Source organism: Panthera pardus, unplaced genomic scaffold, assembly GCF_024362965.1.
Source record: "Panthera pardus isolate Hobbes unplaced genomic scaffold, ASM2436296v1 HiC_scaffold_21, whole genome shotgun sequence".
Lineage (NCBI taxonomy): Eukaryota > Metazoa > Chordata > Mammalia > Carnivora > Felidae > Panthera > Panthera pardus.
Window position 1 is genome coordinate 69,520,471 of NW_026526777.1, and position 26,912 is coordinate 69,547,382.

At 58.8% G+C, this 26,912-nt stretch overlaps 2 protein-coding genes across 3 annotated transcripts in view; one reads left to right on the plus strand and one right to left on the minus strand.

Annotated features, from left to right (window-relative positions):
• The window catches only part of TP53BP2 (tumor protein p53 binding protein 2), a 29,522-nt gene extending 14,291 nt beyond the window's left edge, over positions 1-15,231 (plus strand). The window contains 13 exon segments of the mRNA XM_053909469.1: positions 383-564; positions 809-973; positions 1,148-1,370; positions 2,827-2,937; positions 3,235-3,383; positions 4,074-4,533; positions 5,739-6,415; positions 6,417-6,512; positions 8,310-8,447; positions 9,130-9,263; positions 11,656-11,822; positions 12,229-12,428; positions 14,532-15,231. Of these exon segments, the coding sequence (XP_053765444.1) occupies positions 383-564; positions 809-973; positions 1,148-1,370; positions 2,827-2,937; positions 3,235-3,383; positions 4,074-4,533; positions 5,739-6,415; positions 6,417-6,512; positions 8,310-8,447; positions 9,130-9,263; positions 11,656-11,822; positions 12,229-12,428; positions 14,532-14,573 (2,744 nt within the window). The 3' untranslated portion in view covers positions 14,574-15,231.
• Positions 15,232-17,276: 2,045 nt separating this feature from the next.
• CAPN2 (calpain 2) overlaps positions 17,277-26,912 on the minus strand; it is a 38,305-nt gene continuing 28,669 nt past the window's right edge. The window contains exons 13-22 of one of the 2 annotated variants that reach the window (XM_053909470.1): positions 26,148-26,184; positions 25,400-25,465; positions 24,477-24,534; positions 22,962-23,026; positions 22,256-22,324; positions 21,669-21,744; positions 20,479-20,598; positions 19,468-19,526; positions 18,790-18,864; positions 17,277-18,141 (exon numbers count right to left, since the gene is read on the minus strand). In XM_053909470.1, the coding sequence (XP_053765445.1) occupies positions 18,118-18,141; positions 18,790-18,864; positions 19,468-19,526; positions 20,479-20,598; positions 21,669-21,744; positions 22,256-22,324; positions 22,962-23,026; positions 24,477-24,534; positions 25,400-25,465; positions 26,148-26,184 (649 nt within the window). In that variant the 3' untranslated portion in view covers positions 17,277-18,117. The remainder of the gene's footprint in view (positions 18,142-18,789; positions 18,865-19,467; positions 19,527-20,478; positions 20,599-21,668; positions 21,745-22,255; positions 22,325-22,961; positions 23,027-24,476; positions 24,535-25,399; positions 25,466-26,147; positions 26,185-26,912) is intronic. The other variant, XM_053909471.1, reaches the window with a different exon arrangement.

Here is a 26,912-nt window from a genome sequence, read left to right on the forward strand (position 1 = left end):
ATACTTTTTGACTGGAAATTTGACGAAGGATTTTTATTCATAGAATAGGTCTGTTACAATACCACTTAATTAAAATTTTAGTGACTTAACGACTCCCTCTACCGCTTTTATAAAGCGCAGATTCAGAGTCCTAAATAAATTTTGTTGTTGCCCAAGTTTGCAGTTTAATACTCAAGATCCGGGTCCTGCCAAAGTCCCCTCCAGAGGGAGGCTCATTCAGAATGCGTCTGCCGATTCCAGCCGCCTGTGAAAGAGAAGGCTTCGGGGCCTTTCTGAAACGTCTGCGCTGTGTTCCGAGGCTCGTCGGAAAGCCCGGTTGCCTGGGAGCGCTCGTTCGTAGTTTTCTTTTCAGCCCTGGTTGCCTTTCTTCTTGTCCCTCCAGTGGAGGAGATCGAGCAGATGAACAGCCTGTTCCAGCAGAAGCAGAGGGAGCTGGTTCTGGCCGTGTCCAAGGTGGAGGAGCTGGGCAGGCAGCTGGAGGTGCTCAAGAACGGCCGGCTGGACGGGCGGCACGACGGCAGGTGCGCCGCGGCCGAGCTCGACCGCCTCTACAAGGAGCTGCAGGTGAGCCGGGGGCGCTTCACCCCGAGGTCCGGGACGCACGTCCGAGCGCCCCACGTGGGAAGTCGGGGGCCTCCCTCCAGCCGCAGCCGTGGGCCGACGTTCACTTTACACCAGGAGGTGGGGGGTGGGGTGGGGGGGGGGGGCAGGGGCCTTGCGGTTTGGGAAAGTATGGAAGAGGGAAGCATGCGATTGTCTGGGAAATTTTCTTCCTGCTCCCTGCCGCCCCCCCCCCCCCCCCATGCAGTTACGAAACAAATTGAATCAGGAGCAGAATGCCAAGCTGCAGCAGCAGCGGGAGTGTCTGAACAAGCGCAATTCCGAGGTGGCAGTCATGGACAAGCGCGTGAACGAGCTGCGGGACCGGCTGTGGAAGAAGAAGGCGGCGCTGCAGCACAAGGAGGGTCCCCCGGTAGGTCGGGCGCCGGCCGCCTGCAGGGTTCCGGGGGGAATGCAGAGCGGGGCCACAGCTCCCTGCCGGGCGGACGGAAGCACAGGCCTGTAGACGTGAGGGAGGTGTCCCGGCCTGCTCTGAGTTCGGTGCCGTCTGGGTCGTCACGCTGAAGGACCTGTGCCTCTTCCCCAGGTTGACGGAACCCCGCCCCCGCAGGGGCTGCCGGCACCCAGCCGCGTGGCCGCGGTGGGCCCCTACATCCAGTCGTCCACGATGCCCCGCGTCCCCTCGAGGCCGGAACTGGTGGTGAAGCCCGCTCTGCCGGACAGCCCCGGGGCCCTGCAGGCTTCGGAGGGGGCGCTCAGAGTACACACGCTGCCCAGCACGCGGTCTGCGGCTGCCGCCCAGGCCAGAGGTGACTCGGTCCCCCCGGCCCTCCGCGGCTCGCCCTCCTGGCCTCATTGTCCTTCCCCTGGGTTGGGGGTTTTACAAACGGTCTTCCTGTCCCTCGTTTGGGTGCAAATTTTAAGAACCTCCCTGTGATTTTTGCCAGTGCAGTGATAAGTTTCTTAACCCTAAATGATACGGTTCTGTCTGGGAAATAAAGTGTAGTATTATTTTTGGAGTGAAAATTGTTCTCGGTTCCTTCTCGTTAATAAGGAGATTTCGATCTGCTGTCTGTAACTTGACAGCTTTTCTTTTTGTGTAAAACCCCGTATGTGGGCAGCGGTGCCGTGTTTTCAGAGGGCGGGGTCGTGAGTGCGTTCTGCTGAGAGGTGTGTGTGCTGTTCACACGTGCTTGTGCATGAGAATCTGCTTGCTAGCAGTTTGTGCGATGAAAGTAAGCATACTGGAAGCTTACCGTGAACCGACAGAGGCTGCTTGTGTCCGTGACCTTGGCGTTTGGTGCAGTCCTCAGGTGCGTGTGGAGGTGCAGGCCGGAGTCTCGTGGTGGGAGGAGCAGACGGAGGGAGGGCTGTAGGAAAAGCAGGGTAAAGACGACCTTTACAGGCCTCGTTCAGACCCCTGCAGGCAGGGAGCAGCCGGCTCCGTCTGACCGCTGTCACGTGCGGAGACAGCCAGCTTCACGGTCACTATTGTTTGCCTGCGTGAAACATTAGAGCTGCCCTAGAGCTGCCCGGTCCGGGTGTTACTGTGGAAAGAACTGCTTTAGTTTTGCCTCTGTGAGGACAGAGCTGTGGCCTTGATGCTTCCTTGTCTGTGGGGAGAGAACCTGAGGGTGCCGGTCTGCGAAAGACTGATCGATGTCCACAGTTTTGCCTTTTTTGTTGTGTGTGCGTCATGGGTGTGTGAGCTACACCCGGAGTCCTGGGGCCGCCAAGTTGGAAAGTGTTTTCTCAGTGCGATGGTGACCGAGGGGTAGCGTGTCCTCGCTGTTTCCAGCAGATTTTCTGTTTACTGTGATTACTTTTACAGAGTTCGAGTACATTTAACTTAGAAATATAAAGTCCAGTATTTTTCTAAGGAAGTTTAGTGGGATTGTTGTAAGTCTGAAATATGAAGTTGGTTTTATTTTATTGTTACATCTTAAGTTTTTTGTAATGTTTGTTTATTTTGAGAGAGAGAAAGAGAGAGAGAGACAGAGCCTGAGCAGGGGAGGGGCAGAGAGAGAGGGAGACACAGTATCTGAAGCAGGCTCCAGGCTCTGAGCTGTCAGCACAGAGCCCGATGCGGAGCTCAAACTTACGGACCCATGAGATCCTGACCTGAGCCAAAGTCAGACGCCCAACTGACTGAGCCACCCAGGTGCCCCTTGAAGCTGTTTTTAGAGATTAAACCCTGTGGCAAAAGGAGCCATTGGAGGTGCCTTTCCAGCGCCGGCTTACCCGTGTTGCTTTTCTGCATCCTAGGCTCTAAAATCCATCCACTCAGCCCTGACTGGAGCCCCCCAAGTGCAGACGTCACCGTGAGCCAGCCCTCCGGGCCTGCACCCACCAGCTCTGGGCGGGCCCTGGACCAAGGTGGGGACCAAGGTGGGGTTCGCATGTGCTGTCCGCAGCGCTCTAGTCTCTAGCTAGTTTTCTCGTGTGTCGGCACTGGGGACGGTGTTTACTTCCAGACCACCTTCTTTCGTCTGGGGATTAAAGTACCAGCACGGGAGCATCTAGGTTATTCTGTAGTCGACTTAATTTAAAAATAAGAGAGCATTTAGTGGCTACAGAGTTTCAAAGACTTTGAAGAGAGAGAAACTTCCGTGTGGAAAAGAAATTGTACTACAAACAGCTTGAATATCCATGTGATTTTTTCTCTGTCTCCAGTCGACGATGGAGAGGTTCCCCTGAGAGAGAAGGAGAAGAAAGTTCGCCCCTTTTCGATGTTGGACTCGGTGGACCAGTCGGCTGGCCCTGCCCCCTGTGGGGGTCTGAGGAAAAACCAGAGCAGTGAGGACATCTTGCGGGACGCTCAGGTGCGTTGGGATAGCTCAGTGTTAACACCCGCCGCCCGTTCCGTACATGCCCCTCAGAAGAGAGACTATTGTATGAGGGAGAGCAGGAAAACAAACGAAAATATATCTGCAAGATGAGAAAACAGAACAGAATTTGGTGATTTTAAATTCTGCGGCTTAAGTGTATTTGTGGTCTCACCCCGTGTTGGAGAGCGGCTCCTTTGCCCGCTGCTGGTTCATGTTTCGCGTGATTCTCTAAACAACTGAGGGTGCGTTGAAGAACAATCGTATTTGTGTCCTTCAGTTACCTCGTTTCTTCAAAACTGGGAGCTGAGTTTATGTCTGTGACGATTTTGTGTGTTAGAACCGCGGCCTTGGACGGCGTGTTGCCCGAGGCGGCGGCCTGGTTTGTGTCCATTCTGATGAGTGCAGAGGATGTTCGGTTTGGGGGCCGCCTGAGTACGTAAGGTGGCAGTTAAGGTTTCCGAGCGGGCACCCAAGGGTTCCTACGTAGGAAGTGGCAGCAAGGAGTCATTCGGGGCAGGGATGGTGTTGCATTACTGAGCTTCCTTATTTAATGTGGTTAAGTTCAGAGATTTAAAACTTTTTAGTGATTTAAAAACGTAGAGCTAGTGTTTTTAGGTTGTCTAGACATCCCGCGGACCCATTGAGGCAGTGTTTTGACTGGCTTTGTACGTGTGTGTGTTACAGGCTGCAAATAAAAATGTGTCTAAAGTACCGCCTCCCGTTCCGTCAAAACCAAAACAGATTAATTTGCCTTATTTTGGGCAAACGAATCCGTCACCCTCAGACGTTAAGCCGGATGGAAACCCTCAGCAGTTATCAACAGCGGCTGCATCCGTGGGAAATAAACCCAAGACAGCAGGGCAGCAGCGGGGTCTGCTGTCCCCCGGTGCACCTTCCGTCGGCCAGGGCCCGGCCCTCGCTCCAGCTTGTAAGCAAGAAAGTCCCCCTGCGGCCGCCGTCCGGCCCTTCACCCCGCAGCCTTCCAAAGACGCCCCTCCTCCGCCCTTCAGAAAGCCCCAGACGGTGGCCACGAGCTCCATATACTCCATGTACACGCAGCACCAGGCGCCCGGGAAGAACTTCCAGCAGGCCGTGCAGAGCGCGTTGACCAAGACGCATTCCAGAGGCCCGCACTTCTCAAGCGGTGAGCTTCTGGGCCCGGTTTTCCCCGGCGCGGGTGGCCGCGGGTGACGTGGTCACGTCCTCCCCAGAGCTGTCCTCTCTCGGTACACAGCGAGATGGCTTTGTTCTCAGAGTTTTGTTTAATTTGCCTTCTGTTCTCAGGAACCTTAAACAGGTGAAACGTCCGTTAAACGTCAGCCCACTGCAGTAGGCGCTGGGGACCGTAGGTGATAGATGACTAGAACCCATGGCAGACATGGCTGTTGGCACGGTGGCGACCCCGTGCAGTTGCTCCCTGCTCCCGGTGGGCGAGGCGCACACAGGCGGTCCCCGCGCACCGGGCCACGTCCTCGCTGCGGGTCAGACCACACACATGCCCTTGGTGCGAGGAGGCCTGGATAGCTGCCCCTGCGTGCTTTTCAGAAGAGCGCTCCTTCCTCTGTTTCAAGCCGTTCTGATGAGCACAGAGCTGCTAGTTAAACATAAAAGCATAAAAAGATACACAGTCTGTTAATTTGTTGGGTTCTGAGAGTCATTAGTTTATAAAACTAGAATAGAGTTCACTCTCTTTTACTGAATGAAATTGGCTTTCTAGTCGTGAAATCAGCGTGCAGTTGTGGCCTGAAGTGTCCCGAAAGTGATCAGACGACAGACACGTCCCGCACGTGCCACAGCGGACTCGTCCTTAGTGAGGCCTGCTGACACAGTGATTTGGGAATTGGATAGCTCTGACCTAATCAGAACGATAAGGGGAAGGGTTTGGGCAACTAGAAGTGGTTCTTGAGAACTCAGGAAGCCAAATATGATTTTCCACGTGGGTTTGCTTTTGAAAAGTGTGAAAGAGAGGGTGGTGCGTGATTCCTTTTAATCTGGACTCAGGAGAGGATTACCAGCCCCCGTGGCTTTTATGCTGTTTTCATGGTTTGGCATTTTAAGTTTGTGTGCAACAGACAGTGATTGCTTAACAGTTACAAGGGCAGCGTTTTCTTATCGGCACATAAAATAATGGCGTGTTACAGTCAGCGAGGGTTTTCGTTCTGTCAGAAGTTCACTGTGCCGCGATGGAAGCCTTGCTTTGTCCTTCGTTGGGTGTAAAAATCGGTTGTGGTGCAGGGTGCTGGGTGACGACTGGAAAGTTAAAAGACGTTTTAATTATCGTCAGCTGGGTCTGTGACCTGCCGGCTTTATTGAATACTGATCGGGGCTTTGTTTCCATTTTCCAATCAGTCTACGGCAAGCCTGTGCTCGCTGCTTCCCAGACCCAGCAGCAGCATCCGGAGAACGTCTATTCCAGCAGCCAGGGCGAGCCCGGCAGTCCCGAACCTGACCCGGAGCCCGTGGCGCCCGCTCAGGAGAACCACGAGAACGAAAGAATTCCTCGACCGCTCAGCCCGACCAAATTGCTGCCTTTCTTGTCCAATCCCTACCGGAACCAGAGTGACGCTGACTTAGAAGCCCTGCGGAAGAAACTGTCCAATGCCCCACGGCCGCTGAAAAAACGGAGCTCCATTACAGAGCCAGAGGGGCCCAATGGGCCAAATATCCAGAAACTCTTGTACCAGAGGACCACCATCGCTGCCATGGAGACCATCTCTGTCCCCTCGTATCCGTCCAAGCCGACTCCAGGCACGGCCGACTCAGAAGGCCCAGGAGAAATCCAGAATCCGTACTCTGTGGAGCCAGAGAAGGAGACGGTCTCTCTGGTTCCCGAATCGGTGTCCCCGGAGGAAGTGGGGAGCACCGGTGTGGAGAACGGCGACATTCCAGCTGCTTCACCAGGCCTCGACTGTGTGCCCGAAGGAGTCCCAGACGCCAGCCCACGTTTCCAGAGTAGTGTGGAGGAACCGAGAGCAGAGACTCCGCACCTGCTCGAGGCGTACCTGGAGGAGTACCCCCCGTACCCGCCCCCCGCCGTACCCGACCGGAGAGCCAGAAGGGCCAGGAGAGGACTCTGGGAGCCTGCGTCCCCCCGAGATCACGGGGCAGGTCTCTCTGCCTCCTGTAAGTAATGTGGCGTGTCACCTGGTCCCTTCAGGAGCCCCCCCCCCCCCCCCCCCCGTCTGGTCACGGTGTCCCAGGTGGTCGACTGGCAGAGCTCCGGGAACCACCTCTGAGTTCGCAGGGTCGTTTGCCCAGGGCGGCAAACGTGTCTGCAGCCCACCTTTTGTTTCACAGCCCCCTCAGCGCGCAGTGCGTCTCGTAAGTGTCCTAAAAATCCATTACATTCAGAATACCTTTACTTTTTCGTTACTTCTTTTAATATTTATTTTTGAGAGAGCGTGAGTGGGGGAGAGGCAGAGAGAGAGAGACACACACACAGAATGTGAAGGAGGCTCCAGGCTGTCAGCACAGAGCCTGACACGGGACTCGAACCCGTGAACCGTGAGATCGTGACCTGAGTCGAAGTCGGACGCTCAACCGACTGAGCCCTCCAGGCGCCCCAAGAACAACCTTAGTTTTTAAGGAAGAGCCCTTTTCTCTGTGAAGAATCAGAGTTCGGTTCTTTGCGATACAAACCACACTTGTTTCTTCGACTGCGGTCGGAGGTTAACCTTGAGCCCACGCTGTGCCCAGCCTGGTGTGCGGTTCCCTGCAGCTGGTGTTAAACACGCGGAAAGGAAAGACGTCTCGCACCTGGTTTGGCCGTTCCCCCCACCCCGCCGGCCGTCCAGTCAAAATGATGTGTCCTCTCAGGGACGGAGGAGACCGCCGTTAGTGACCGCGTCGTGCTTTCTGCTCAGGAGTCTGTGACCGTTGTCCCGGGAGAGCCATCCCCTTCTTGCTTGGGTTCGAGTGACCCAGGGCAGCTTGTGTCTGCTTGTTCGCGAGCGGGCGCGGGGCCCCTGCCCCACGTGGCCCCTGCGCCGCGCGTCACGGTCACGTAACGTTCACGCTTCCCTTTTCCAAGAGACGACATTTTAGTCCTCACGCGTCAGTGGAGTGATGGCCGCACGTTTTCCGCAGCGCCGTGGTTGTCCACCCCGAAACCGCGCTGCGTGTGTGCAGCACGGCGCACCTCCGCGAAGTCGCCGCTTTGCGGGCTGTGTGCGAGGCGCTTACTGTATGCGGTGTTAGGGCTGGTCTTCGCGAACTCGCCGTATGTTTTTTAAGTCTGGCTTATTAACGGTCGAAGGGCTTGAGTAGCTTACTCGTGTATCTCGGAGCGTAGTTAGACTTTGAGTAGACGGCAGTGACGGCGTTTTAAGACCGGAAGGTTTCTTCACAGTGTATCTAAGGCAGATGATCATATTTCTTATTTCCTTAATTCTGTCCACTCTCCCCCGAAGCAGGCGTTTGTTGTTACGAAAAGGTTGAAAGGGAGGGAGTTGAAGAAGCCACATCACTTGGATTTAAATTCCAGCCCTGATGTTTACTGGCCGTGTGCCTTGTTTCCTGATCTGTAAAAGGGGGTAATGGGATTCTCGTGAGGAGTTCACGAACGATCATTCGTTAAATGTCCGCCCAGAGAACTGTGTGCCCAGTCTGTGGGGTCTGTCGCACTAAATAGAAGGGGAACCCAAAGACCAGTTCTCGACCCAGCGGCAAAGCAGCCTTCTCGCCATCGCACGTCACACTCTTAGCTCCAGCCGTGGTGTCTTGGGTCACCCGAACGGGACACGGTTCAGTTGTTCCCTCTTCGTTCATTAAGCTGTATGTTACGATTCACGTCCGTGTCTGGGTGATGTTACATGTCTACAAAATGTGCCAAGTGTGTGTTTGTGAAGCCCCTTTCGCTCCCCCCTTCCCTCGGTCTCCGCGCTGAGACCAGGGCCCTGACTTCACACCTTTTTTCTGCAGGGCAAAAGGACAAACTTACGTAAAACTGGCTCTGACAGGATCGCCCATGGCATGAGGGTGAAGTTCAACCCCCTGGCCCTGCTCCTGGACTCCTCTCTGGAGGGGGAGTTTGACCTCGTGCAGAGAATTATCTATGAGGTACCGCCTAATGATACGACCTTCTGTCCCATTCGGACCTCCGATCTGAGAGAGAGGAATTGCATCTTTAAATCGTGGGGGTCGGGGCGAGGTGTCGAAGGGGGGCGGCGAGCACGCCCCGGGACGGGCTGTGCCGGTGGAAGGTGTGACATAAAGTTGGGGGCCCTCTGGGGTCTGGTCTTTCTCCGGGAGATCTCCACCCTCTTGTACAGTTGTGCCTGCGTGGGTCCGGACCGCACAGGGTTCATGGTCATGCCTGTGTGGGTCCGGACCGTGCAGCGTTAAACTGCAGGTGTGGGCCTTATTTCAGAAGCCTGCTATTTAAAATATTTTTAGTTGGCCTGTTTTCCTTTCCATGGCAAGTGCACCTTGTCCTTAGACACTAATTTGTGGTGGGAGTCGGAGGGTAAGTAAACATCAGTGACTCTGAGGGTAGAGTTTCCGGCCCCTCTTCATGGGTAAGAGCCTTTTTATAGTGAGCGCCTACTTACTCTGGCTTCCCCGCCGCCCTCATTTCTAGACTTGCTCTTGGTAGAATTTTCCTGGCTCCTGAGGTTTAATTAGGATGGAAAATAACCCCAAGAGCCTGCGGCTGTTCTCTTGATCCTGGGCAGCTGGTGGATTGTGATCTGAACGGTGACAGAAGTGTGAGTGACAGTCCCCCTTCTTCTCGATGTCACAGGTTGATGACCCCAGCCTGCCGAATGATGAGGGCATCACCGCCCTTCACAATGCCGTGTGCGCGGGCCATACAGAAATCGTGAAGTTCCTGGTGCAGTTTGGTGTGAACGTAAATGCCGCAGACAGTGACGGATGGTAGGGACCTCGCTGACCCCCGCCCCGGCTTCAGGGTGTCACTGTGAGGGCCCTGCCGGGTGGTGAGAGCATCTGCGTGCGTCCTGCCGCGGCTCGTGCCCAGACTCCCCTCTCGCTCCCGTTCTGGGGCACGTGGAGTGTTGGAGTTTAGTAGTTAAGTAATAAAAACAGGAAATGTCACAGCCGCACACAGTTAGTAGACTCGAGCGAGTTTGAGAAATGCTGATTTAAGCAAGGTCCCTTCCCCCGTGAAACCTCTGTTTTTAATATACTGCTGTCCATTGCACGTCTGCACGAGGGAGTCGGGTTTGTAGATTTTCCCAAATACACGTGACCGTGGAATCCATTTTTTGTGGAGCATTTTGTGAAATGGTTTTATGTGCATAAAGCATAGGAGGGACTGTTATAAGTGATGAGTGTTCCTCATGCGATAATGGATTGTTACATAACGAGTTAAAGGTCTTGATAAGATATTGTCAGCCCGGTAACAGTAATAGAATGGAGAGTAAACTTTGTAATTTTTCTTTCTTTCTTTTTGGAAAAAGAAAATTTTAAATTATGATAGGCTCTTTTTTGGAAGAAGACTTGTTTTTTTCCGTATAGGATTTTTAAAAACCTGGAATCACATGAAGATATTTATGCAGGTATTTTTATAGCTTATTTTTCTGTTAACGTGGTAAGTGGCTGTACGATGACGTCGGCTTTACCTCGTGCACAGGTGTATGTCACGTGCGTGCACACGGGTGCAGAATAGAATAGCCCTACATTGCGAGGAGTGACTCTCTCTCTTGTTCGACACTTAGATCATCCCCCAGGTGTTTGTTCCAAAGCATTTTGGTTAGTTTTTAAAAATTACATTTATAAAAGTAACGTGTATGTGCTGTGGAAAATGTGTGTAAAAGGAAATGAGAAGAGGAGATCAGCCATTCGTACCCCACAACGTAGAGAGATCAGCATCAGTGGTTCTTAAGTATATTCCTTTAAAGCTTACGTACGCGTATGTATTTTAGCCTAATTTTTTGGTTTAACTTTACACCGTAAGCAAAACAAATTTTTTACGTAATCTCTGTGCTCACCGTGGGGCTTGACCTCACGACCTGAGAACAAGAGTCTCACATTCCTCGGAGCCAGCTGGCCCCCGCCCCAAAACAAGTTCTTAATGTGTCATAACGTCTTCGTTTCCCTTTTATTAGGAATTTATGTATAGTTGTTTCATTTTTTAAAACCACGCACTTAACAAACCTGCAGTAATACCAAAGTGAGCGGTGGGGGCAGTACGTGATCTTAGAGACTGTGCCCTCGAGAGGAACAAAAAGAGGGGAGAGAGGAAGCAGGTGAAAGCGCGAAACCTGTGTAATTCGGGGCCTGGTCCACATCCTCCAGTTCACGCTTGAGCTGGGCCGCAGCGCCGGGTCCCCTTCCTCTCCCGTGGGTCTGGATCACTTGGCGCTCGCTGCAGACATCCGAGGTGCTGGAGGGGACTCCCCGTGTGGTGTCCGCGAGTCCCTGCCGGCCAGCTGCCGTTCGAACAGACAAACGTGTGCGGTTGACAGTCCCTGTTCTCGTCTGCATTGAACTACCAAGGTGTTGTTTTTTGTTTTTTACCAATTAAAATTCAACTTGGATTTTAACAGCCGTTAAGGAAAGGTAGTTTTCTGCGTGCACCTTAATTTCTTCAGAAGCGGTAACGACAAGGGAACACGTAGAGGCCCATGTTTCGAGTGCAGGCCTATACCGCAAAGACGGTCGTGCCCTCCGGTCTGGCACGGCCGGGCGCTAAGGCTGGCACTAACTAGGCGGGCGCTCCAGAACACATCCGACCCTTTCTGAGACGACTGCACGGATTTCCTGTCCTTCACTCATTTCCTTGATTCCCCTGGCCCTCCGTGCTGCCCTGCTGGGCGCCCGGTGTGGCCTGTATGCAACATGTCCCTTTGTGGCTGTCGGTCTTCGGCGGGTTCACGTGTCCATGTGTAACTGATACTGTTTTTAAGTTTATTTGAGAGAGAGAGAGAGAGCGAGCGCACAAGAGGGAGAGGGGCAGAGGGAGACAGGATCCCAAGCAGGCTCCACGCTGACAGCACAGAGCCCGACACAGGGCCCAAAGCCACGAACTGTGAGATCGTGACCTGAGCCGAAATCAAGAGTCGGACGCTTGACCAAATGACTCCCCCGCCACACACACACAGACACACACACACACACACACAGACACACACACACACACACACTGAGGCGTCCCCGTGTGTAACATTTCTAAAACCGTGTGTAAGAGGTTTTAGGAGAAAGGCCCAGACCGAGGAGTCCGGAACGCTGTGGGCAGACGGCCCAGCCCGTGGGCGTGGTGTGCACCGGAAGGTCCCCCAGCCCCGTTTGCCTCGTGTCCCCCCAGGACCCCGCTGCACTGCGCGGCCTCTTGCAACAACGTGCAGGTGTGTAAGTTCCTGGTGGAGTCCGGAGCCGCCGTGTTCGCCACCACCTACAGCGACACGCAGACCGCCGCCGACAAGTGCGAGGAAGTGGAGGAGGGCTACGCCCAGTGCTCACAGTTCCTTTACGGTTCGCGACAGCTGGCTCGACTGTGGGGTTACTGCCTCCCTTTGCCCGGGGTTTCTAGGGTGCAGTTGCCAAGTAGCTTTAGCATCCGGGGAAACGTTTGTGTGTCGCACGCGGTCCTGGCCGTTGAGCACAGGGCGGCCTCGGAGGCAGGGACGGATGCGGCTTCTGTGCTTGCTCCAGTGGGGACGGCGTGAGCCGACCCCACGATGGGGCGGTTTGACCCCGCGGGGGCCTCTCCCGAGACTCGGAGAAGGGAGGCTCCGGGTGTGGGCCCGGCGGCCCAGGCGTGTCCGCGCAGTCAGACGCGGGGGCTCCGTGCCTGGGGCGCCGGGGACGGGAGGTGCCCGGGGGGTGGGGGGCGCGTTGGGCGTCGGGCCCTGATCCGCTGGCTCCTCCGTGGTTTCAGGAGTGCAGGAGAAGATGGGCATCATGAACAAAGGGGTCCTGTACGCGCTGTGGGACTACGAGCCTCAGCACGGCGACGAGCTGCCTCTGCGAGAGGGGGACTGCCTGGCCGTGCTGCGGCGGGAGGACGAGGAGGAGACCGAGTGGTGGTGGGCGCGCCTGCAGGACCAGGAGGGCTACGTGCCCCGCAACTTGCTGGGGGTAAGTGTGTCCTTTGTCCGCGCGACGGCGAATCCTCACGCGTTTGGATGGTGGCGGGTTCACGCGTCCAGCCACATTTTCCGTGTTGGCGAGCCACCGGGCACGGTCAGGGTCCCGTGCTCTCGGAGGTCCTGTGCTCCTCACGGGACCCGGGGCTGGACCGGGGAGGGCACTGCGGGCAGGAGTCACCTTCTGTCCTGGATTTAGGTGGAGGGGGCTCTCGGGAGCGTTTGCAGGGAGGAGGCCGGGAGAGCGGGCAAGAGAAGGGAGGGGGCGTAGCGCTTTCCAGACGCTGCATTGCCGACCTGAGTGCCGTGGGCGCCAGGGCGGGACAGATAACGGAGAGCGAGGAGAGGACCGACGTGGGAAGGTGGAAGAGCCCGGCCGGGGAGGTGGCGACGGTCAGCGGCGTGGCTCCGCGCACTCCCCCTGCACCTGGGCGTGGCGGGAGGGACCGGAGGGCACCACCTCCTGAGATTGTCGAGGCGTCTGATGGGCAGCGAGGGGGAGAGGTTTTTATGGGGGTTTCATCAGGTCGGACCCACCGGTGTCTGGGTCTCTAGCCAGGGCTCTGGGTGCGAGCGCTCCGCTGCCCCGTGTTACTCTGCCGAGTGACCGTGGTGTCGGAACCTGGCTGCCTGGATTCCGACCCGCGCCCCCTCCTGACTCTTCTTGTCCGCTCCCGTGTCTCGTGTGCCGTGTGGGTGACCTTGTGTGTCCCGACTGCTGCCCCTGCTCACAACGTTTATCATTAAGTAAACCTTTGAGCCTGGATCATATTCACACATGTGATTCTGATGTAAATTACAAGGAATTGATGAAAGTTAAAGTAAATTTGGCCATGGAGCCCTTTATTTATTTATTTTTTATTTATTTTTAATTTTTTTTTGAGAGCGAGACTGAGCGTGAGTGGGGGAGGGGCAGAGAGAGGGGGAGACCCAGAATCCGAAGCCGGCTCTAGGCTCCAAGCTGTTAGCACAGAGCCTTATGCGGGGCTCGAACTCCCAGACCGTGAGATCGTGACCTGAGTCTAAGTCAGATGCTTAACTGAGGTGCCCAGGCCACGGAGCCCTTTAAACGAGCTTTCCAGTGACCCGACCAGAGTCCTCTCCAGCCCGATGGAGTCTCTGCAGCCGCCTCCCTGCCGAACATGAGCAGCAAATACTAGTTCTACCTTTTGACGTTTCCTGCCTCTGAAAACCTCTCGGAACTAGTTGCTTATTGGAACCTTTTGTTGTGATTTTCCAAGCGGTCCTGTGACTCCTGAACAGAGGAGGCCGCGTGGCCCAGGTGCTCGGCCCTCGGGAGGCCCGCGTCAGGCTGGGTCGGAGACGTTCGTGTTCACCCCAGCCTTTTGGAGGTCTCCCCGGGGTACACGTTGCCTCTAAGTAACGTTTGTTTGGTTTCTTTTGAGTTTAAAAGAAAAAAGGAACTCACGTAATTGTGGAGTTTTTAATCAGCGGTTCAAATTTGAGTCTAGAAAATTGTATCGACCAGTTGTTTTCTCGGAAAAATCATCTTTTGTGTGGTGTTGATCACCCATTTTTCAGTTTTGGCTGGAGTCTGACTCCACTTTCTTTCAGCAAACCCTTTTTCCCCGTTGTGTAGGCGGGAGGAGGGGGTTGTTTACTGCGCCAGCTGGATGACTCGTTGGACTCACCCGTGGCTTCAGGACCTTCCATTCTTCTCTCCGGCTCTTGTTCTAGAAAACACAAAACCACAAAGATCCCCACACAAAAACCTCCACTTATCCTCCCTGAAACCGGCAGACTTTTAGTCTGTGGCATCCTGTCGCTCAGTCTCCTGTCACGGAGCTGGGTCTGTTGTCAGTGAGGTTACAGGAGACCCTGATCTGTCCCGTCCGCTCGGGAAGCTGCAGGCCGCGCGGGTGGGGCCGGCGCTCAGCGCCACCTGCATTTTTACGTGGGACCCCCTGTGACTTTGCCGGGGAGGTGCCGACTGTGAATCTTGTGTCCTGGGGCGGCGCTGGGTGCCTCACGTGCAGAAAGAGTCCTTTCCTTCGTTTCTTTCCGGTGACCCCAGACCCCCATACTCGAGGTTTTGTCTCTGCAGCATGTAAATCATTTCTCCGTTCTCTTGCAGCTGTACCCCAGAATTAAACCCAGACAAAGGAGCTTGGCCTGAAACTGCGGAGTTTTAGTTTCTGAAGAACTCATCTGTTATCGGTAAGGAGAAGTGACGTGATTGTTTGTGGCAGACGTTTCACAAGACTGCTGACGACGTCACTGGAAGGCATCTGGAATGGGCTCTGGAGGGAGGTGAAGGATTTGGGGAGTTGGCTCTCCGAGGGGGACCTCGGCGTGATAAACTGGCCGTGCTGTGCTGGGGAAGCATGTTCCGCGGAGCAGAGGACAGACGGTGATGTCCTGTTTGTCTGAGAGAGAAGTGGGGCCGCTCCGTGGGCTCCGTGTCCCACCTGCTTGCTGTTGGTCGGCGCGTCCCCTGCACCCGCCCCACCGGGAAGGACCAGAGCCGTGGAGCGGGCCCCGGGACCTTGGGACGCAGGCCACGCGCTCAGAAACACGTGTTGGCGGGTGTGGGCGGTGCTTCGTGTAGGAGTTTGTAGCGTCTTCGGAGTCACGTGTGGAAGGAATCCCGGGACCGAGCCACAGCACAGCTACCTGAATGTGGAATCTGGTTTTTAGGGGGATTTGAATCTATATTTATTGTCTTTTGTATCCTGGAAATTGGAGACTCACTATATAGACTTAACCATGAAATTTATCAAGATCGTTGCTGACTTTAAAAACAATTGTAATAAAATTAAACTTTTTGACTCTAAGCTTTTTACTGGTTTCTGTTCTTTGTGTCATGAAAAGCCTTGTTGAAGCTCCCACGCTGTTGGGAGAGTAGCGGTTTCTTCCCCGGCCATGTGGCTGCAGTGAGGAGTGAGGTTCTTACAGACGGCTGAGTTTTGAAATTGGCGAGCTCTGCGGTGGCCCTGATTGGGAGCCACGGGGACAGCCGGCGGCCCCGTCCCCACGCCTCTGCGAGAGGAAGGGTCTGGTGTTCGTGGTGCTGTTTGCAGGGACTCATCGGACAAGAACTCAGACTGAGTCTGCATTGTTTGTGATCTGTCACCCGGTTTGTGAGTCGTTGCGGAGCCGGTGGATCCGTGTGGCGGGGTCACCGAGTAGGAGCCACGCGGGAAGGGCCGGCCGTGCGCAATCCCGGCATGTCTGTGGGCAGCTCGGTTCCAGCAAGAAGGCGGGGGAAGAGCTAACAGGCCACGCTCTGCGGGTAACAGAGAAGGCGGTGACCCCGAGGGCTGGACACCAGAGGACCACCCTGCTGCTGCCCCCAGCCTGGCAGGGTTTGGAGGTGGGGCTCACGTGAGGTCACCAGGTTAAGTTCCCCCTCCCTAAGGCATTTGCGTCCTTGGAGGAGGAAGGGACCACCTCCCCTCCCCACGTGAGGTCACCACGAGGGGGTGGCCACACACGTGCCACGAAGGGTCCCGCACCCCAGCCTCGGACCCCCCAGCTCCCCAGAACAGTGATGGGGTGTGGGGTGGGCCCCCGGTGGGCGCTGCGGTAACGGGACAGCATGGATCGCTGACCTGGGACAGAGTGGCTTCCCCAGGGGCTGCCGCTGGGTCCGGCTGCAAGGAGGGGGGTGCTGGTCCTGGAGCCGAGGGGGATACCTGCTAGGGGACAGTTTTAAGTGATCTCCACGACCCCGAGATGACCCGCTGCGCCGGGCCCACCGGGGATGGGTGATTTTAAGCGCATAAAGCGACAGGAAGCGAGCGCGACACCTGGGTTGGTGGTTCCTGGCCACCAAGCGACCATGACCCGGCCGTGCCCTCCACAGAGGCCTCTGTGTGTACCTGCTGGTGAACCGTGATCATCCACTGTCCCCTCAGCCCTATACCCATGACGTGTTTTCTCTTCTGGTTTTTACTTGTTTACGTCTTACCCGAGGTCTGCGTGGGAAGGTTTGCAGGTACAGAGAAGGGTCTGGGGTCGGGGGGGCACAGACGCTTCTGGTCTGGCTGTGGTGTCTGTCGTGCTGTGGGCGCGGGGCCGCCACGGGAAGGACCCCGGGGTCGGATGGGGTGGCCCCGTGAGGCATCTTCACGGCCGTAGTTTAGGTTTTTGTAGAAGGAACAGGGCAGCTGGGCGGCGGGCCCCGCGGAAGTGGGGCTTTTAAAGGGGGCGGGGGCACGTCTACCTTCTCCCCGTGAGGGAGGCGATGACCAGTGCTCTCCTGTTTGGGGGACCCAGGTGCTTGGTCGTCATCCCCAGTCCTTTTCTAAATGGGTTGAGCTAAGCGGAGCGTAGCCCTTGGCTGTTTCGTGTCTCTGTTTCCTCTGCTGTGACAACGAACCAGGGAGCAGGGCAGGTGGTGGCGAGCCGGGGGCCTTGCGGGCGGCCCCCGGCACAGAAGCGGTTTGTAGGCCTCTGCGACCTGGGAAGGCGCCTCCCTCCCCTTCCTGTGTGCCCGGCCCCCACTGGACGAGGCTGGGAGATGCGCTTGCTGGCCCGGCCCGGGCCGCCCCACACCTCTCGTGGGTCGTAGGGCTCCCGCAGGGGCACCACTGGCAGGCCCGTGACTGACGCGCCTGTCCTGTCTGCCTCTCTCGTCCCCACACCCGAGGGACCTGCCTGGGCCTCCTCGGGGGAGGCCAGGGGCAGCAGAGGAGAGCCGCACCTACTTTGTGGGCACTTGAGAGCCTCTGAGTTGGATTAAGAAACTGCGTAGTTCCAAGCTGCCTTTAACTCTCAAGAGGGGAAATGAGAGGTGACCTTGTCGGAGCGGGAACAGGCCGAGACCCGGGCGCACCGCCCGCCGCGGGGCCCCCGAAGGACAGCGCGGCACGCCGGACCGCTTGGGTCACTCTTTATTAACAGCACGTTCAGCAGGAAGTAAGGCAACAAGGCGGTAGGTGTGTAAGGCGGCTCGCGTCTTCCAGGGTGAAGCAGGGCTCAAGCTCTCCCACCCGTGTCCCTCCCGGCTCCACGCACAAGCGCGGGGGTGCTGACGTCCCGGCCACGAACAGCTCATCCTGTCCTTTCCCGTAATCGTCTCGGACACCAGGCACCTGCTTTCGCGCACGCTTCGGTTAGCGGGCCGAAGGCCGCGTAGCTTCAGCATCTTCTGCGACACACGGGTCACCAGGCCATTCTACCTAAAACCTGGCTCTCTCTGCAACCACGTGACGGAGGTGTGCGCGCTGGCCCGGCCTGTCACTCTTCGATGCTTCCTGTTTTCCGTTTCACTCCAGGGACGCGCACTGCTGTTTGGCAAATGCCACAGCTGCATTGTTAATCGGGAATTTACTTTCAATGTTCCCAGCAAGGACCTCGTGTCCTTGGAGACTGACTTCGTGTTTGGTCAGCGGTTAAAAATACCTCCCTGTGTTTTTCTCCGATTGGATATTGCCATAAACGGGCAAGTGGGTAAAAGTAAACTGTGGACCTGTTTATAGATGGAAGGTTTTCTCCGAGCTAACCCAGGATTGAGTGAGTCACCTGCATGTAATACCAGGATACGCAGATCTTTTTTACTGTGAAACGTGAGACCTGTCTCAAAAAGTATCTTTATTTTCAGCTCTAGTCATTCATCGGTTAGGTAAATGTTCCCGTCATTTTGGGGTCCAGATAAAAAGTTTCTCTGTGGGGGCTTCGTCCTCGGCTGGCTGTCTTCAGGCAGATCAGTTAGGACTTCAGAGGACTGAAAAGCAGAGCCACTGTGAGGAGGAAGACAGCCGGTCAGCTCAGACACCTTGTGCGGAACTAACGGTCATTCTGGAAGAACGACTTGGAGCAGACAGGGATCGGGGCACAGACTCGCGGGTTCTCCTCCCCACTTCTACAGCCTGGCCCGGCCCAGGTCAGGGGCACGACCCGGCTCACAGGCCGATGGCCACGAGACAGACCGGACCACGCGGCATTTCCTGCCGCCCCCTCCAGGTCGGGTGAACATTAGTTCGGCTGTCCCCAAAACCAGTGCTTTCGACCTCGGTCAAGCGGGGGTCAAGTGGGGGCTCTGGGTCACACTCTGCTCCAGTCGGTCCGGGACCCGGGCCCGGGGCCCCGGCTTCTGCAAAGCTGCCCTTGGCGCGTCGTGCAGCCGGGGCCGAGACTGAGACTGCAGCCTCGTTCTAGAAGTTACCTAGTGTCATCTGTAGCCAGCTAAAATGTATTCTCAGTTGGCTGAAGGTCCTTTATAATGCATCATAGCAGGTGCAAAGCTGCCTCATTCTGGCTTCCCCCAGGTCAGAGTTCAAGGACAGGAGTCCCTAGTCCCTTACACCTGTCCCCTTGTCACTTTGCTCCTGGCTGGAGCACGGGACCGTGTCGCTCCCCTGTGGCACCGGCCCCTGACCGGCCCCCGCCAGCCTGTGCTGCTCCAAGCTCAGCTCCCCTGACGGCAAACGTGAGGCCACGACCGGGAGGGCGTGCCCTTCCTCCTGGAGGGGAGAACGTTCTGGCACCAGGGTGACCGACAACATTTCGCACTTTGCTTTTCTCGGGACCGGTCGGCCTGCTGCGTTGGGACTGACGGTCCCCCTGGGCCTTGCTGGGCTCCAGACCAGGAGCTCGGTAACTCTCTACGGCAAGTTTATGTATTTTCGATTGAATTTTTAACCGGGGCGGGGGGTGGGGGAATAAGGTCATCTGCCCAGGAAGTATTTTAAGTAGATCTGGTCTAAGGACACATCTTCCCCAAACCCACTTGAATTTCATGCGGGAGAATTTTCTTACGTGACCACCATCTCTCGTGCATGTGAACAAGCACTTCGTTTTCCCCTCATTGTTTTCCCGCGTGTGCGCTCGGCAAATTGCGTGGGAGGAGGAACCGGGAGTGTCTCCCGGGCCCGAGGGTCGGCGGGGGGATGCGATGCGGGGAAGGGTGTGCACGTTTGTGGCGGGACCTCACAGCCGTTCACAGGCCCGCCTCCCACGGCCACAACACTTGCAAGGTGGAGCTTTTTAAGCCAACGGCCATGGGTCCCCCCCCCCCCCCCCCCAACCCGTGACAGCTCCTGGTGCCTTGTGAGCGGCTGACTTACAGAGATGAGGTCGAGCTCGATGGTCCCAGTGTTCTCGGGATCCAGCTGCTTAAATATCCCTGAGGGAGGGGGGTGGGGGGTGGGAGGAGGGCCGCCCGGTGAGCACTCCTCCTCCTCCCCCTCCTCCTCCCCTCTTCCCCCCTCCTCCTCCTCCCTCCTCTCTCTCTTCACTCCTCTTCCCCCTCCTCCTCCTCTCTTCCCCCCTCCTCCTCCTCCCTCCTCCTCCCCTCTTCCCCCTCTTCCTCTTCCCCCTCCTCCTCTTCCCCCTCCTCCTCCTCTCTTCACTCCTCTTCCCCCTCCTCCTCCTCTTCCCCCTCTTCCTCCTCCCCCTCCTCCTCCTCTTCCCCCTCCTCCTCTTCCCCCTCCTCCTCCTCTTCCCCCTCCTCCTCTTCCCCCTCCTCCTCCTCTCTCTCTTCACTCCTCTTCCCCCTCCTCCTCTTCCCCCTCCTCCTCTTCCCCCTCCTCCTCTTCTTCCCCCTCCTCCTCTTCCCCCTCCTCCTCCTCTTCCCCCCTCCTCCTCCTCTCTCTTCACTCCTCTTCCCCCTCCTCCTCCCTCCTCCTCTCCCCCCTCCTCCTCCTCTCTTCCCCCTCCTCCTCTTCCCCCTCCTCCTCTTCCCCCTCCTCCTCTTCCCCCTCCTCCTCCTCTTCCCTCCTCCCTCCTCCTCATCATCCCTCCTCCCTCCTCCACTCCTCTTCACTTCTCCTCCCCCCTCCTCCCCCCCTCTTCCCTCTCCTCCTCCCCTCTCCTCCCCGTATTCCCCCTCCTCCTCCCCCTCCCCCTCCTCCTTCCACTCCTTGCTCCCTCCTCTCCCCCTCCTCCTCCTCCCTCCTCCTCCTCCTCCTCACTCCTCCTCCTCCTCCCTCTACCTCCTCCTCCTCCTCGCTCAGTCACCAGCTCCTCCCTCCACCCACAAGGGTCTGCACAGTCAACCGCGCACACACGCCTTCCAGGCGGCCTCCCCTGCGCCAAGCACAGAACTGGGACGGGCCTCTCCCCAAGCGGCCACTCACTGAACAGCGTCTCCAGCCGGACCAGACACCGAACGAAGTTATCGAAGTCAATGATGAGGTCGTCGTCCGCAAAGCGCGCAACGACGACCTGGTGGAGCTGACACGGCAGCTTGAAGCCTGAAGTCGGGGGAAGAGGGCGCGGCCTCAGGGAGTGCGTCACACGGCGCCCGTGCCACAGACGTGGCCCTCACGTCACCCGCCGCCCCATCCCCCTGGTGCTCGCCTGGGGACCCGCCGCTCCCACCCTTGCTCCCGACTCTGACCGCTCACCTGGCTCTGCCTGTCCCCGCAGGCTGCCATGAGGCTTCTCTCCTCCCGTCCCCGTCCCTGTCCCTGTGGCCCGTCCCCACCCCCATGGCCCATCCCCGACCCTGTGGCCCGTCCCTGTCCCCGTGGCCCGTCCTTGTCCCTGTGGCCTACCCCCACCCCTGTGGCCCGTCCCCGTGGCCACCTCTCCCTGTGCTTCCTCTCCCGGCTGTTTAGCTCTGAATCCCCTGGAGACTAACTTCCTGGATGCACATGGCAGAGACCGTCTGTCCTAGATTAGCGATAACTTCTGTTCCCGTGGCAGGATTTCCACTGGGCCACGGCTGCCTGAAATCAGGACCACGTTTCCTGCCTCCCCTGCAGCACACTGAGGGCTCGTGACTCAGTCCTGCCAGGGGGTCGTGTGCCTGACGGCGGGGGGAGCCCATCTCTCCCTCCTTTTGTCCACCCGTTGCCAGAACACGGCCGTGGTGCCTTGCCGTCCTAGTCCGGAAGGCCCGGCAGCGGGGGGCACCTCCCCTCGCACTGGGACCGCGCGGGGGGAGGTGGATCTCGCTGAATCCAGGTATCTGGGGTCTCAGTGTCGGGATTTTATGTTGCCCGCGGGGGACTCACCCCAGGGGGGAGCAGAGACCCTCGTGTCAGCCCTGCACCTGGCAAGAGCCGGGGGCCCGCTCGCCCCGCCAGCCTCTCGGAGGAAACGTAGATTCAGGAAGGTATGGCGGGCAGAGCGTTTTACCGGGGAGCTTTTAAAAGGGGAACGGAAAGGACGTGTTTGTACCAAACCAGCACCCGCTTTGTCTCACGGTCACCGACCTCCACAGGGTGCGGAGCACAGTCTCCCGTACCCCAGAGCCTGGACGGAGGCAGCGCTCGCGTATCCCGCAGCCGGACGGAAGGGAGAAAACAGCCACGAGGCGTTACCTGCTCCAGTGCTTTCCGCATCTCGTAGGAGTTCATGGTGCCAGACCTGTCCACGTCGATTTCCCGGTAAATTTTCTGGAACGAGCAAAATAGTTCCAAGAACCATGACCCAAAGCGAGGCAGGCAGCGAGTTGGTTCGCGCCGAGTGCCGTGCGCGGACGCAGGTTTCCCAGCTTTGTCTCCGGAGCCTTGGAAGAGTCGCCCACCTTTCTGCCTTAATTAGCTAATAGTGTTGGCCTCTCTCGTGAGCCGGTTTGTCAATACGCCCGTCAGCCAACCAGCCAGCCACCACGGCTCACGTTATCTTATCCGACTGTCGTGCTTGAGCTGCTAAAAACCCATGTTACAAAAGGCGACGTGGCTTCTCCAGGACGCTTTTGGGAGCAGCTGTTAGGGGACCCCATTTCCGGTCAGCGCCAGGCGAGGGCAGGAGGCGGGCTCATCTTTGCTGTCTGCGTGTGGCCAGCCTGTCTCTGTGGGTCCAGTCGCCACCCTGGGGATGTCCCTCCCACCTGGCAAAGGGTTGTACGGGCACCGCACGACCCCGACACAGCCCCCCGCCCCCCGGCGGCCCCCGGGCGCTCACCTGGTACTTCTGAATCTTTGTCCAAAGAACGTAGAACTCCTTCAGCCCCAGCTTGCCACTGCCATCTGACTGCCCGCGGTTAAGGAGAGCCCGGCCGTGGGTGCGTCCCCTCCACCGGATGGCGCTGACGCCCACAGCGTATCTGCAGACGGCTCCTGCTGTAGGACCCGGCCTGCCTCTGAGGCTGGCGGAGGGCCCAGAAGGAGGCCTCTGGCGACCCTGACCTTTGCTGGTTGGTCTGGGGATGCGGGGGGGCCCCGGCGAGAACGAGCTGTCACATGACCTGCAGAGCCCCCCCCCCCCCCCCCCCCGCCCACTCCCGTTAAGTTCTGCAGTGCTTCTAAGGCCTCTTGTGAGGCAACCACTGTGAGCCCACGAGAGGAAACTTCGAGCAGCACAGAGCATCCGTGCCCAGGACTTGTCCCTGAGCCACGAGCGGAGGCTGCGGGCGGCCGGGGAAGGAGCTGCCCACGGCGGGCGGGCCCCGCGCCCGCAGATCGGGAAAACCCACAACCAGAGGAGACTGGTCTGTGGGGTATTTTCCACGGCCGCTCGGGCGGGGACCTGGGACACGGCCCTCGGCTTCCCCTCGTCTGCAGCTCCTCAACTCCCCTTTGGGGCCCCCGGACGGGCGGGGCGCGGTGTCAGAGCCCCCAGGGCGGGGGTCTCAGACGCCGTGTCTGGGCTCTGCCGCCCGGAAGGATACGTCCAGCATGTCCACCATGATCTTACAGGTCTCGATGCTGAAGCCATCCGACTTGATGTCCTGGCCTGTAAGACAAAGTACCAGCGACAGTTACGTCCCACAGAGCCGCGCTGTCCCCGGGATCCCCCTCGAGGAAGTGCTCATCCGTCCCTCCAGGGCCACAGCAGCCCGGTGGCTGTCGGAGGGGCCGGGGGAGGGGGGCGTCCGCCTGTGATTCGCCACACGAGCGCGTGCCCCGAGGACCAGAACCTGTCCCGAGTGGCCGCGGCGGGTGGCTGGCCTGCAGGAGACCCTCATCACAAGTAGGAGCCTGGTCCCTCCCGGACTCCATGAGGGGTCCCCCTCTTGTCCTGTCCTTGTCAAGGCTGCCACTTAACTCGAAGCTGCCCCGGTGGGCACAGACCCCTCCCCGGCCGGGGCAGAGGCAGGGGTCAGCGGGCAGCCGGGGGCAGGGAGGCTGAGCCCCGGCGCGGCCCGGCTCTTTCCGCCTCCGTCTGCGCGGGAACAAGGAGGCTTTGACGGCCACACGCCTCAGCAGCCCTGTGACCTCACTCGTGCCTGGCGGCCTCCGGGACGCGCACCATCTTCTTGTCCGCGCCTGGCCTGCCCGGGGAGGAACCGGTTACGCGCGGATCCCTCCCCACATCCTCCGCGGTGGATGGGCGGCCGGCCAGGCTCTTCTCTGGCCGTGAGGGAATTTGCCATGGGTTAGGCCGGCTGCTGGTGGCGCCCGGGGCTGCTGCCCAGGACACGGCGACGTCCAGGCTCGCGGGGTCTGACCTCACACAGACCCGCGCGGGGACGGCGGTCTCTTTGAGGGCCGTGCGGCTCTTGTGATGATTTGCGGGGGAGGAAATGTGTCCCCGGGGCTGGCCTGTCCTGTTTCTGACTTGGACGCGGTTCCAGGTGTTCCGGGCCCTCCTCAGGCCCCTCTGGGCCTCACCCCTTCTTCCAGGAGCCTGCCAGCCGCCTCTGGGCCCTCAGGTCCCTGGCCTGGCTCATCAGTTCAAGGGAAACCATGTCTCTCCGAGTAAAGAGCCAGTCGGCCGAGGCTCCTGACACGCACGCTGGGGAGATGCTTTGCACACCGTTCCGTGGTTCCAGAGGCCCGTTTACCCTTCCACCCCGGCTACTCAGTGAGGTGGTGTCACTCCATCCACGGCTCCGCCCCCCTTCCAGCTGACCGTCGGAGGGGCCGCCACACGGAGCTCGGGCTCTGCTCAGGCAGCTTCGCAGGGCACCCGTTGGAGGCTCCCCACTCTCCGGGGTTAGGTAGTGACGCTCCTGCTTTCCAGGTGCAGCAAGAGAGCCCGAGGGTCTCCACGCACGGGCTTCCAGCAAGAGCCAGCCAGTGGTGGTCTCGACCCGGGGCCCTCTGATCCTGAGTGACCAGGGCACACAGAGCCTCCTCTGCCCAGTTCCTCAGGGGGCCGGGGGCTGGCGGGTGTTTACGTGCGGGCGGGGAGGGGACCGGCGGCCGGGAGGGGACCGGGGCCCCACCAGGAGGGCACTTACGCTTGGCCAGCACCCTCCTCAGGATGGTCTGCAGCTCGAAGGCCGAGATCTCCGCGTCCTGTGGACACGAAGCAGAGCGTGGTCACCACCCGGCGGCCGCCGGACGTGGGAGGCTCCGCCCACGTCAGGTGCACTGGGCGGGGCCTGTGATGTGCGGGCCCAGCGCCCCCTGCAGGCCGCACGTCTCGGCGGACTGCAGGCCCCGTGGACACAGTTGAGAACCCTCCGTTCCACCCACGCGTGCGGTCCCACTCGACGCCCTTCTGATCCCAGTCCTCCGCCCGTCGCCCCTTCCTCCCCTTTGAAACCCGGGTCTGGCTCCTTGCAAAGCTGGTGAGGGCCCGGCTGTCTCCCCGCCGCTCTGCCTCTGAGGCCCCAGCTCCCGGGGCGGGTCTGGTGCCCTACACACGCCCTCGTGTTGGGGGACAGGGAAGGAGGGACGGGGGAGGAGCCCAAGTCGCAAGACCACCATGGGCCACAGTCCCTTCTCCTAGGGGTGGGGGCGGGGCCCACGTGCCGCGGACCAGCGGGAACAGGTGTCTGTGACATGAGGCCAGAGACCTGGTGGCCCTAGAGCTCTGTTTGGACTGGCTGGGCAGACAGGTTGGGGGGTGGCGGTAAGCGCCTGAAGGAACTGTGCCCTGAGCCGTGCTCTTGAGATGTGCGACCCTTCTGTCCCTTGAGCGTCTCTGTGTACATCAGGGACATCCCAGCTGGACGCAGAGGACAGGAAGCAGCCGGAACCCTAAGGCCAGAGGGAGTCGCCAAGCGGCAGCCCCACCGTGTGGGCAGGAGCCCCAGTCCCCCTGCGACGCCTCTTGCTTCTACTCTTGCCTCTGCCCCTTTGGAGTCGCGTCGGGGACGGGACTGTCCCTCCGAATGGACCACAGCGCAGGGCAGAGGCCGCGTGTGCAGACACCCACCTCGCCTGCCAGCTGTGCAAACAGCCTTCTGAAGCCGTCGTCAATGTCATCCTCGCTGGCATCGTTCTGGAAGGGGGGATACGGGAGCAGGTCAGAGCCAAGGAGGCGCCTCCCGCGGGCTTGAGACCAAGGGCAGTGTGAGGAATTAAGGGCGGATGAGAGAGGGATGGAAAGCCTGAGGGAGGGGTTAACAAGTCCTCACGGAGGCGTCTCCTCTAGCCCTCAACCAGGATGCCCTTCCTGATCTACACTAGTGGGGATCCAGAAGCAGAGCCCAGCCGGAATGTTCTAGAAGGTCTTCGACAGTGGCCTCCTGGACTATTCACTCTCTCCCTGGGGACAGGGGACAGAGGAAGGGCCTTCCGTCATGTTGGCTGTGGTCTCCTTCCTGGACTTGGGATTTGTGGTGGTCAGGCCTGCCCTGGGACCCCCAAGCCCTCGGGATTCACCACTATTTGAACAGAGACCCTTGGTGTTACCCTCGGGAGCCTCAGAAATCTCGTCACCCAGCATTTTCATTCTACAGATGAGGAAACTGAGGCCCAGGAAAGGTGGCGACGAGAAGCCCGTGGTCCCGTGCGTGGGGGTGGGGTGGTCAAGGGCCACGCACTGGCCGGTGCAGGTGCAGGGGGCGACCCTAGTTTCAAGCTGCGGGCACGAGGTCCTGGGGCCCCCTAGCGATTAGGGGGGCCCTTCTGGGTCCTGGGCAGTCAGGGGCAGAGCGGGCGAGTCCGGAGGTCACACACACCTCATCAAGGTCAGCCTCGATCTCGTCGTCAACCACCCTGGAAACAGAGGGAGACTGTGTTACCGGAAGGGAGGTGGGGGTGGGAAGCACGTGGTGCCAAAATCAAGACCGATGGCACGTGTGACTGTTAGGGCAGCGCAGGGCAGGGCGGGCAGGGTCACTGGACCACAGCCCTGCACGGAGGAGGCCGAGGCAGGCAGGGACTTCCTTGCTCCTCGAGAAGCACGTTTGGGGACCCCGGCACCCACTCTCCGATTCTGTGGGAATCTCTGTCACAGAAACCTTCCACCCCCGGGATCCTGCAAGGTCCCTGCTGCCTACGTGTCCTGCTCGGAGGCCGGGGTGTGGTCTCAGCTGAATCTCGGGCAGCTCGGGCGGTGCCCTGTGCTGTGTGCGGCGCTGGGCCCTTCTTGGGCCCCGGGACCCTCCACTGGTCCACCGAGGGCCCCGGCAGCCGTGTCCGTGGCTGGCCTGAGCCGGCCCATCGGACACACTGTCCTGGGTCTGATGGGAGCCCGTGGCACGAGGTAGAGGCCACACAGCACGTGCCGTGTGCCCTGCTTCCCATCTGTTCAAAGCCCCCGTGTTTCTCCGTAAATCTCCTTTTGCTTAAGCCACCGAGGAGGATTATGTCTCCTGCAATCAGATGCCCAACCGAATAGATGCAGCTGAGGCAGCGGCCAACGGGGCAAGAGCCATTGGGAACCGAGCCATCCTGACAAGGGGCCCTGGACCGCTGGGCCCGGTGACCACCGAGGCCGTCAC